Here is an 11723-nt window from a genome sequence, read left to right on the forward strand (position 1 = left end):
CCAGAAACCACCAGAATAATTGGAAGGTGCTCTCCTCATCACTGATCCACAATCCATACCACATGTTTGGCCTCAGCATCAGTTTGTTTCTGCTCTGCATCACATCTGTAAAATAAAACATAAGAGGCAGTACTCAACTAGTGGCATGCCCAGGTAGATTGGTCCAGGACCGGAGAAGCTGATGGCGTTACACCAGAATAAGTGAGGACAAAGCAGTCAGTCAAAACCCACTAAGGTCTCATAGAAAGAAAGAACAGATCAAGCAGGCATTGCCAGCCTTTTCTTTCCCTGCTGTACTTACACTTTATTGTTTATAACAAACTATTGTAATCTCTTCTGACCTTCCTGCCACATGTAACACACATATGAATAAGCACTTATTCTCTCTCTTCACATTTATATGTGCACATGTACAGATATCTTACTGGAAATTTACTATACTTGGGTAAAGTCCTTTACCTGAGACACCCACTGCAGGTACAAATTAGTGTGGCGAGAGAGTAGCTGGGTTAAACATTGCAGAAGCTGTGGGCTTTCTCCCAACTTTCTTCTGCTAAAGAATTCCTTCATAACCTCTGCTTCCAGATGCTTTCTACCCATCCTTAAGCTCTTCACTTTATGTCACAAAATGGACAGACCAGTCCAGGGAACTCAGTCTCTTGCATTTATTTATGTAAAAAATGAGCAGATGTTTAGCTAGTAGCGATCAGTATAACCCTGTTTATTTTAGTGGAACTGTGCTTAGTTGTTTCCAAAGAAGGTGCAGCTCAGACTAAAGAGCACAAGCAGCACTTCACATGTAGGCATGTAGCTCCCATCAAGAGACTTGTAAAACAGAGTTTCTGGTCTGCGAAATAATGTGACGTGCAAATGGCATACACTCACTTGCCATGTGAAATTCTAATGACATTTTAGTGCTTTTCCTTTTAAGCTCCAGAGTCACATCTTATGTCTGGTAAGAAACAAACAATAAGATTTCGGGATCTTTGGAGATCATGAGAAGCTCTCTGTCAGTTCCATATGGTTCAAGGTAATTTGCTGACACAGAATGACAACCACTTTTGCAAATAGATCTGGAAAGGACCTTGATGACATACTTGTGCACAGAGCTCGCCACTCTGTCTGAGCAGAGCATCAGTGAAATATATATTTAAACAAACAAACAACAACAACAACAACAAAACCAGATGTGTGTTATGCAGACAGGCTGAACTGAAGCAAGCAGAAAAAGAGTTTGGCTTAGGAAGTTTATGTCTTTACTACACGGGGTGGACAGGTCAAAGCTATATTGGCTAAACGTCTTCAAGAAAAATTAAGCATAAAAAATAGCAGCACTGTGTGTATCTTAGCAGAGAAACAAACAAACAAAAACTAATCTACATATAATTAAATAGAGTAAACCAGATACAAGCAGGGGGCTCTGCACCACTTTTGCTGACTACGGAGAGGAAAGCGTACTTTGCAGTGCAAATAAAAAAAAATACACAGTGCTGCAGTTTGGAGGAAGATAAAATTTGTGTATCTCTGTGTACGCTACAGTGGACATACCCACATGCACACACAGATGCAAAAAGGGGACTGGGAACTGTGTGTAAAGGACAGCACCAAGCAAGTTGGGCAGCTTTTGAAAAAAAATCAAAGAAATCTAATGTTGAACCTCAAATTCTACTTGCAGCATTTACATTTTGGGAACTGATTATATATATATGTATATGTATATTTTTTAGTTGATTTTAAAACTTTAAGGCTGAATTTTTCCCCCAAGGTGTTACGTGCAGCAAAGAAGGGTGTTAGCATGACTGGGCAGTGCTTTGCATAGTGGCAGAAGAAGTATTTGTCAGGGCAAGCCCCAAAGCCCATGATATTTTGTCCCCTGCCTGGGTATGGCTGAAGCTGCCAGGGGAACACCACTGTGACCATGGCAGGAAGGCAGCTCAACACCGCAGAGCTCAACTCCTTGATGCGCTCTCCCTGCTGACCAGAGATTGGTAGGAGACTTGCCATATCCTTAAATTTAGAAGGAAACTCTATGGGGAATATAGTGGCAAGGAATTCTCAGAAATAAAAGTGTTTCTAAAGAATTTAGGACAGAGAGGAGGAGTGACTGAATAGCAACTTTCCTGTACATGTGAAACAGCTCTATGTAAACTTAGTGTTGTGCATTTAAGTGTGGCATCCCAGAAAATAAAAACAAGCCAGAGTGATGTCAGTAGGCACCAACCATTTATTGGGTATTTGCTACATTTCTACAGATGGCTCACATTGACAGAATTTAAATCTGTCTTCCAACATGGGGAAGGCACATTGCAGAAGGCAGCGAGATGATTCATCATTTCAAAATTAAAATTTATAGCAGATAATATGGAGTCAATAAAAATAAAAAGACGGAACAACCCCAAAGAGGTAATATGACACACATGTGCACAACTGGTTGATTAAGCCCCAGAAAGCTTAGGACAGCTCTGGGAAACTGAGTGTGTGCAGCTGCTGCTCATGTGTGAGCCCACTTAATCCACCGCTCAATTGCAACGTGCCTACCACTGTGATACTTATTTATATACCACAGAGCTCTGACACATACATGCATCGACTGGCTTGATCGGAATTACTGTCCAAACCTACTTGCCTAGCTGCCTTACATCTGGCTGACTTGCTTGTGGGCCTTCTCAAAATGGCACAAAAGAGTCTTTCCCACGTGTTTTGGCAGCATTTCTTTCCAACAGAATCTCTCTTCCGAAGAATCAGCAACTTATCAGACATGCCCATTAGTTTTGCACATTTCAGGACCATTCTTTTGCAACCTGCCCTCAAAGGCCTCCGTCCTGACATTCGAGACTTCCAAAATTTGTAACCGTAAAAAAATCAAACACAAAAGAGCACTTAAGGCATTTTGAATGGGACTAGCCCTGTAACAGAAGCCTTGTTTTTCGTCCCATATCTGCCAGGATTATTATATGAAATTAGTAAAATTACTAACTGGGACCATATCTCATTTTGCAATTTGTAGAACCTATAAAACCATCCAAGTACTTTCTCCAAGCCTCCAGCAGTTCTGACCACTGTATTAATCTCTGTGGAGGTGGCAGGACAAACGTCGCATGAAGAAAATCCTCAGGACCTGTTTAGCATCATCCATAAAGAAGGATCTGTTCAAGAGACCATGACACACTGAATTATGCTGATAAAAATACATGATTCTTGCCTATCAGGATCTGGGCTTGTGGATTTATAAAAATTCAAGTCTTCAGATTTAAACACTGATTTTAAACTTAAGAGAAAAGTCTTATATAACGACTGCCCTGCTGATACTTTGTGGGTTGAACCTTGTTGGGAAACCTGTCTACCTCCTGGATGCCTCTCTTCATTGCAAGATATAGTACTATTTGTTTATTGCTTGGCCCCTGTATGCTAAAGTACATACTAAAGTATAATCTTGGCACCAACTAGTCAAGAAGCTGCACAGGTCTCTTTTATATTCTGGCCTGGGTGGTAGTATCAAAAGTACTAGCATCTGGTCAGTCCCTTCCTCTGGTCCCAAGGGAAGGAAAAGAAAAACAGCCACCTCCAGCCTGCTTTCTGCAAGGAATAAGGGACAAGTCATGCTTTCCTCTCTCACATACTGCGGTATGAGGCCAAAGAGGTTGGCAGCCCTGCGTGAGGTTCAGCTTTTTCTGCGTATTCTTGTGTGACACCGTTCTTTAACAGCTTTATAGAGAGGGTTGGTTATGAAGTTTTTTCTAAGGACAAAATGTCTGCTGAAGCCAAGGGCTATTTCACCGCATACAGATGAGTTAACAGGGAGTAAAAAAATCATGATCTGGGTAATGTTTTTGTTGATTTGATTGAGTGTTGCGTATTTTCCTAGGGAAGAAGAAGACAAAGGTGTCACTCACATCTCCATCATCCGTGAGGTTGGACAAATCTTTTTGCCTATTCATATGTCAGAGAATCCCAGAAAACTGCATTCTCTCCTTAAATCAAAGCAACCTCTTAACTCTTAGATCAAATGCTGCCCTCTCAGTGTACAGTGCATATATCCAGCCCTCTCAGCCAAGTAAAGCAGTGTCATGAGTGCAGGATGCCAAACATGCAGTAGATTCAAAATGTCTGCTCAAATTTGGGCCAAGCCACGTTACTACATGGGGACTTCCCTCAAAGTAAATTTTACATCAGAATATTATGGTTTTAGTTTTATACACAGAACGACCCAAAAGCAGTAATTCATGATGAGAATAAGGTAACAAACCAGTAATAAAATTGAAGAAGAAAAACATGCTGTGTTAAGGAAATAAAACTTAGTTCCAAGTCTTTTACAATAGCATCATTAGTTATGGACCACTCCTGTTTGGTCTGTGACATGTTGTGTGTCCTACCTCAGCTACTCCTTCCTTTGTGCAGAAAGTGGAAAGTACCTCAGCACCTGCCCTGCTCCTTTTCCACTCTCCTTTGCCCCTTTTTGTCCCACATAACTGTAGGTATTGACCCATGCTTCATGTTCTCATCACTTCACACTCCAGGGAACCATGAGAAAGAGAGGTGGTAACTCCTCGGCCACCACAGAGCTTGAGTGGGCCGCACTGACCTCTCGGGTGTTTATTTTTGTTTATCAGCTTTAAAGTTGATAAATCTTCTAACTTTGGCACCTCTTTAAATACCTAGAGATAACCAGGATACTTACTCTATGTTCTATTAAAAACACCACACGAGGTTAGATCTTTCCAGAGGAGAGGCCCGTATCTGGCAAGTCTGTCACACGCAAGCCCGTGTGTAGCAACTCTCTATTCATTTCAGTCAACATGCACCAATCCCACCATAACGAAGCCCTGAGTGAGACTTGGCTGCAGTTCACACTCGTCCCAGCCTCATCCAGCCATCTCCACGGATGTCAGAGCTGTTCAGACCCATGTGGCAGCGTCCCACCAGCCTTACAGGTTGTGATGGGGCAGGTCCTGCCCAACCCCACCACCATGCCCTTTGCTGCACCTCCGATTGAAGGGGCTCTCCCCACTTTATGCTTCCTGGGGGCTGTGGCAAGATGGGACCCTGGGTCATAGTAGCTCCTAGCATGGCCCAAGGATGTCTCAGTGGTTTACTTTGACTAAATGGGGACTTAAATCTGTCACACTTCTGTTCTGGTTTGGGGCCTTGATGTAAGTGCCTGCACTGTGAGGGCAAGGGGGTGGAACTTGAGATTTTGGCCAGCTTTAAGACAAAAAGTTATTGTACTCTGACTTGGCTCGATGGAAGCACAAGGGGATTTGCTGTGTGCCTTTACTGACTTGCAAAGCCAGCTCGCTTGGTAGGCCCCCAGCAAGACTCTGGAAAGCTCTACAAATACGCTCCAGAAGGCTCTGTTTCTAAAGAGAGAGGTTGAAGTCAATCATGTCACAGCAGAGCTCATTGCCAATAGGCAAGAAATTGAAGAGGGGATGGAAGCCGCGTCCCAGTGGAAAGCAGAGGTGGCTGCCAAGCAGCAAGATGTAAGCATCCTTCCCACTCTGAGGTAGGAGAAGAGCCCTGGTGTCAGGGCTTAGTCCTGATGTGTCCCTGGGTGACTGTGGTGGCTGTTCGTGGGGAACATTTGCACTTTCATACATGGTGCAGTCAGTGGGGCATTTAAGCAGCGGGCAGTCTGCTGGAGCAAGGGAAGAGCTGCAAACGATAGTCTTTCTCCAAAGGATGTGTCTCTCTCCCCTCCTTTCTCACAAGTACACAACCTGAATGCAGTGCTTTTGTAGTTTACCATGGCCCGCGAGTCAGCACTGCAGCCTCTGCAGACTGAAGCTTATTATGTCTCTGCCTGTGCTGTAAAGTCCTTTGGGCTGGGTTTAACAACAACCCTGAGCATCTTCCCTCATGCTCCAGTCTCAGTGTGGACATGTCGATTATTATACTTGTCAATCTGCTGGAAACTAATGAGCCTATTCAGGATATTAGATAAGCTGGCAGTTCACCCAACACATTCAGGTTCCTCATCCACATTTGAAGTGCACTATTTATTTTAATTTAATTTAATTTAATTTTTTTTAATTTTATTTTATTTATTTATTTTTGTGGCAGGCAGGAACCAAGTTCTTAAGTTTCAGATGTTTTTTAAGGGTAATGATGTGAAGAGGAGATGGCCAATACGAAGTCCCAGGTAGAAGTAGAATTGAATGAAATAACAGAGGGAAAGAAAAATAAACTGTTAGCATAGCTTGAAAAATTGACAGTCAGGTATGTGGCATACAATTTGAGGAACTCCCCTTCCACCATTGCTGCTGTTTGTATTTTGCCTAACCTCATTTTGACCACTAATTGCCTTTGAGCTCTCAGCTCTGAGGCTGCAGTAGTACAGATGTGATGGGGCAGCCACTCAGCTTGCTGCTAGTCTCCGCATAGGATAAGTGGAGCTACAGTCCCAAGGTGACTGTAGGGACTATGATCCCCCCACCACAATATCAGATCATGCGACATAGGACTGCTGCTGTCTGCACACAGTCTCCATCCAACTTTATGCATCTCCCTTGTTCTAATTATTCACTTAATAAAATAAATTAGCATGATAGTACAGTAACAGGAGTAAGGTACTAAATTGAATCCACTGCATCTTTAAGTCCTGTCCCCTGCTGTTGTCAGCAAACATTATGTATAATCCCCATTCAGAATATAATGATACCCATCAAAAATGAGTTAAGAAATCTGGGCTAGACACAGTAAGGGGCTGCAGAACAACAGTACTTGGCAGTGCCAATCCTGATTTATAGGCACCAGGAGCCAAAGGGGACTTGAGATCTGGGAGCTCAGGTTCCTTGCCAGTCAGTGGGGATTAGCCACCACTGTTTAGCCTGTCTGTCAGTAAAGCTGCTTTGTACAAGTGTGGGTGGAGGAGCACTGCCGCCCCCTCTTCAAGTCATGTTTAAAATAAAGTGGGTCTTGATGAATATCGCTAAGCACTTGGTCCTGATGGCCTACTGCCACCCCACTGAGGTGAGCTCTCCCTCACAATCTCAGCTGGTGATCAGCCACTTCTGATGGGGCATAGGTGCGAGCAAAAGCAAGAAGCTATTCAACCCAAGCAGTGCTGGGCACATGGAGATGCAGAGCTTTTAGCCCCCAGGAGACCTTCAGTGCCTATGGGCTAAGTGATTTAGGCACCTCCAGCCTTAGAGGGCACTCGGGAGAGTGTAGCCTGCAACGACAGTCTGCAAAGGGACTACTGGATGCCAACACAGCCCTAACCCCAGTTGCCTTTACACCCGGTGATGTATTGTTCAAGACCTCTTGCCTCTCATTAGAAACTTTGTTCTAATTGATTCATGGCCCTTTATTTCTTTTGCTGCCAACTCTGCTGTTTAGCTTAACAAGCTCTTCTTTCTCCCTGGTGTTATGCCCTTGCTTTATTTATAGAAAGCAGTGGTATCCACCCTGGGACACATTCTCGCTAGCATTAAGCCAGCCAAGTTCCCCTTGTCCCAGACGAGCTCTCAGTTCCCCTGCTCTGCTCAGCTCTCCCTGCCTGCACCTGTCTGCTGCAAGTCTGCCTTTCCAGAACATTACACATGATACCTGGGAACAGATCTCATTAATGTCTTGTACCACAGGACAACAGTGCTTACTATCATTAAGTATTTTGATTACTATCATTACGACTATTTCAGGAGGCCATTGGGAAGCTGAACTATCTGAGCACTACCAGATTTCCCCCTCAAAGGGCACTTATTTTTATGCACTCCTCCAACACTGTGGAAATCCTCCTTGTGTGGCATAGCACAATTACAACCACCTTCAACACTGAGGGATCCCTTTACCAACATATTTCATTCTCAGTGTTTGAACTAACTCTTCCAACACACCCTTGAGTACTTCTTCATTTCCTTTCAGGTAGCAAAAACTAGAGAACAAAGTTGCAAAATTCAAACTGTTTGAAGACTTCCTACTGAAAACCAGTGACAAGTTGCCTGACAGCAAGTGTTACTCCAAAGCATCTGCTGGCTCTTTACTGTAATAACAGCAATTGTCACTGCCTGATTTTGCTCCGTAGCCTCGGTCCAGTGAATCCCAGCCAGCTGTGCAGAGAATTGACGGCTGCCAGCTCAGGGGCCAGGGGCACAGCAGGGACTGGGGCTAAGCCTGCGTGCCGGGTCAGCAGGGTCAAGCTGCAGGTACAGGGCAGGGCAGCCAGGTCCCTTCTACGGGACAGCCACAGCCCGGTTTGGCCATGACGTCTGCGTAGCCTCATGGCCGTGAACTGGGAGCACACGCTTCTCTCACTGATACCAGTGCAAGAGACAAAACCCCTCATAGCAGTACAACTGTGCTTGGGAAGCAGTAAGTCAGGACTGCATCACACGGCTGTCAGGCACTGCAGCAATTTATTGGTGATGTCTGTTCAGGAATTGGTTTAGGCCAAGAGGACATGAAGTTGCTGAAAGGATTCACAAAGTTTGTATTTCTTGTCTCTCTTGCTAAACTTGTCTGCTATTGGGTCTAAAGTGCACCTCTTGCACAGGGAGCGTTTGGGTTGCAAACTCCACCCACGTACAGCAGTCAGCAGGGGTGCTGTGCATGAGGAATAGGGCAGTGATGCTTGGATGGCTTCACCACCACCACTGCAATCACAGGCTGGATTGAAAGTGGCTATAAGCACTCTGAGCCTCCTGGCCCCCTTGCTTCCCACTTCCATGGCTGGCTGGTGGCTCTGTTGTGCTATTGGCTCCACACAGCCATACAATAGCTGGCTACAGCCAACCCAAGAAGCCTGCCTAGGCAAATTACAGCCCACTGGCCTTGCTTAGGGCTTTTCTTAGACCACACAGACACATCCTTGGACCCTAGGACTTGGGGTTTGAGTGCGCTTGGCTTCTTTCCCTCCAGACAACTGTGGAGCTTGCCCTAAAATGGCTCAAGGAGCACACATTTGCATGGCAGCAGTGGAAGACAAACTTGTCCAAACTTGTGCATCCTCTCTTTTGTGATTGACACAGGCTGGTTTTCTCCACTTATTTATTAGAGGATTAGAGTTGCAGTAGAAGAGGCTCCAGACTGTTTTATAGCTCGGTGCTTTTCGGCAGATTGGTTGTGACCCCTGTAGCACCATGCAAGGCAACCAAGAGGGCTGTGATATGTTGAAACATTTATTACACTATAAAATGAATAAAGTCCTGCTCCATGATCCCCCCCCCCCCATATGTCTAAGGTCAATAGTGCCCTGTCAGCTTCTCCAAACAAGCAAGTCAGTCCAACAGACTTTGATATTTTTTTTTCTCTTGCTTTTAAAACAAATATACTGGGGTCAAGGGAATATTTGTGTTAGCAAGATGGGGGCCACCTCCTAGGGAATGCAGTAAAGCACAGATCCAGCTTGCAGATTGAGGCATTTAGTGTAGTTAGACCCATTTCCTTTATAGTGCTGTATTTAAACAGTTAGGTGATTTTCTTTTATGTACATTCACTGATCAGTTACTTACATCTAGGTAAAGGACCTGACTGTCATTCCCAAAGTCTCTAATCTTGCTGAGTTACACACAACTTACAGAAAATGCATTAAACAAAATTTTTAAAAACGCATCTTAAATCCGCATTCCTTTTTTTTTTTTTTTTTTTTTTTTTTTAGTCCAGTCTCGGTCTGAATTAATAATTCTGCACCAAGAGGTTTATCACCGACAGCTATTTAACACCTAGTCAGGTGTTAAGCCTATAAATAGTTTATCTCTTGGCAACATTTAGACCCTGAACTATGAAAAGTCACTGGCTTTTTTTCACAAAGAGGTCAAGTCTGAAGTAATAGCCTGTTCCAAGAGCACAGAAGTCCCCATACAGATTTTTTTTTTTCCAGGTTCTCTTTAAAACCCATTTCACTCATTGGTGTGAAATATCACACTAGACTGATTTCCTTGTTGGATCACTACAGACTCTGGCTATATTCATTCTCCATTCATTACTTTACAGTAAAAATACCTTCCTTGGTGAAGAGTATTCCTCTTTTCCATCTTTGTCACTGTTTTTTCCAGAAATTAGATTCCCTGGGATCAGAAGCTTAAAGCCCACAATTAGCAGACATATGAGGTCCAGTATATTTTCCTAATTAAATCTTGAAATGCAATCCCTTCAGTTACCTTGCTTTCTTACCTTTCCATGTTCTCTGAGAAGACCGGGGTTGTTTCCCTTTGTGACCACTCCACCAGCAGAGGCACTTTATATGATTTTCTCACACCTCAGGCTAGTTGATGCTTTGGGGATGGTAGATCAGGCAGCAATCTACACTGTTCAGGCAGGAGGTGGGGAAGGAAGCACAGTGGGTATTTTATTTTATTTTATTTTATTTTATTTTATTTTATTTTATTTTATTTTATTTCTAAACGGTCTGTTTCAAGCCTCTTCAAAATTGCAGGGAAAAAACAAACAAACAAATGAACGAACAACAACAACAACAAAAAAAAAAACACTGAAAATGTGAAGCTCCAGCATTCAAAAACTAGCAAGTGCAAAGAGGTACCAAATTCTGGTTTTGGAATTCATGACTGCTGAGATGACCTCAAGATGTGGTAGAGGGAGCAGCTGAGTGCTCAGACATGAGTGCTCCTAACTAGCCATCTTAAATCATTTCCCACTGCTAGACATACTCCCCAGCAGCAAGATTGTTGTTATGCATATGTCCTGGTCCTTTATGGATTTTGTAAGGTGCAGGCACTTCTTCAAGGTCTTGAGCAGTCAGAATAACATATTCTGTAGGAAGAAACCTGTATATCAGCAGGATTTGACGCATATAATGCAGACAATAAAGTATGAGTGATAGGTGGTAGGTTGCACCTATATCCACACTGTAGTCTATTTCCCTTGTGTCTTTCTAATGATTACTTGGAAAACAGTGAGGACTCCACGGCAAGAGCTGTCATCAGGAAGCACGAGACTCTCAGCTACAAACCAGAAGGTGATAAAGAACGTAGGCATCCCGTCAGATGACTACAAGAGAGGCAGCGTGACCTTGAAGCCTTGCTATGGGAACATGATACCACAAAAACTGTAGCGTTGTTAAGCTTGTTATTCAGTTTATAGGACAGTATTTACTTCAACAGAGTCACATCATCTAAAAATGATTTTTTTTTTGTGGTGCTGAATGCTGTGATTTGCAAGAAAGCTTCAGAGTCCAGAATTGTATATAACAGCTGAAGAGGAGATTGTCTGTCCAACTATTGCTGACTGTAAATATAAAATATATTCCCCTCGTCTGAACATGCTAGAAAAAAATACCTGTTGTCAAATGAGTGGTGTCAGTGGCCATTTTACAGCCTGGACTCCCTCCCAGCTGGAAATCTCTCATGGGTATTGGATGGGTTCCTGGAGTGCAGCCAAGTGCAATCCAGGCCATGGTGTTACACAGACAGGGTTTCTGAAGTCTAATTTTGAGCCACGTTTATAAAATGTTGCTACTGAAGCTGATTTCTATGGTTAAAAGATTTCTCATGGTACTTTGGTTAAATTAATCACTCTTATTCAATACTTTAACTGGCATAAAAAGAGAAACTGTGTCCTTACATGGAAGAGAAAGCAGTTCCATAAAAGTCCCATATCTGTCCTCAGATAACACTGGATCTGATGCTCTGGCCAGCACCCAGGAAAGATGCCTGGGCGGCTCAAGTGGCACCTACCAGGCTTGTGCTGCTCCTTGGTGGCACTCCTCCTGGAGCCATACCTTCTGCTCACCAGTGGCTGTGTCCTCGCACTGGTGCTGCCTGAGGTTT

At 43.6% G+C, this 11723-nt stretch overlaps 2 protein-coding genes across 7 annotated transcripts in view; one reads left to right on the top strand and one right to left on the bottom strand.

Moving 5' to 3' along the window:
• The window catches only part of ASB2 (ankyrin repeat and SOCS box containing 2), a 54526-nt gene that overhangs the window by 39483 nt on the left and 3320 nt on the right, over positions 1-11723 (bottom strand). For all 6 annotated transcript variants that reach the window (XM_083838110.1, XM_083838112.1, XM_083838109.1 and 3 more), the window contains exons 2-3: positions 10111-10244; positions 2-105 (exon numbers count right to left, since the gene is read on the bottom strand). The gene's annotated coding sequence lies outside the window, so the exon portion shown is untranslated. The remainder of the gene's footprint in view (position 1; positions 106-10110; positions 10245-11723) is intronic.
• LOC310901169 (uncharacterized protein) lies at positions 2362-11408 on the top strand (the record flags this gene model as incomplete). The annotated part of the gene is given in 5 exon segments (XM_083840298.1): positions 2362-2403; positions 5304-5503; positions 10851-10898; positions 10900-10955; positions 10958-11408. Coding segments are annotated over 5 exon segments (426 nt in total). The 3' UTR covers positions 11038-11408.

Source organism: Anser anser, assembly GCF_964211835.1.
Source record: "Anser anser genome assembly, chromosome: 5".
Taxonomy (NCBI): domain Eukaryota; kingdom Metazoa; phylum Chordata; class Aves; order Anseriformes; family Anatidae; genus Anser; species Anser anser.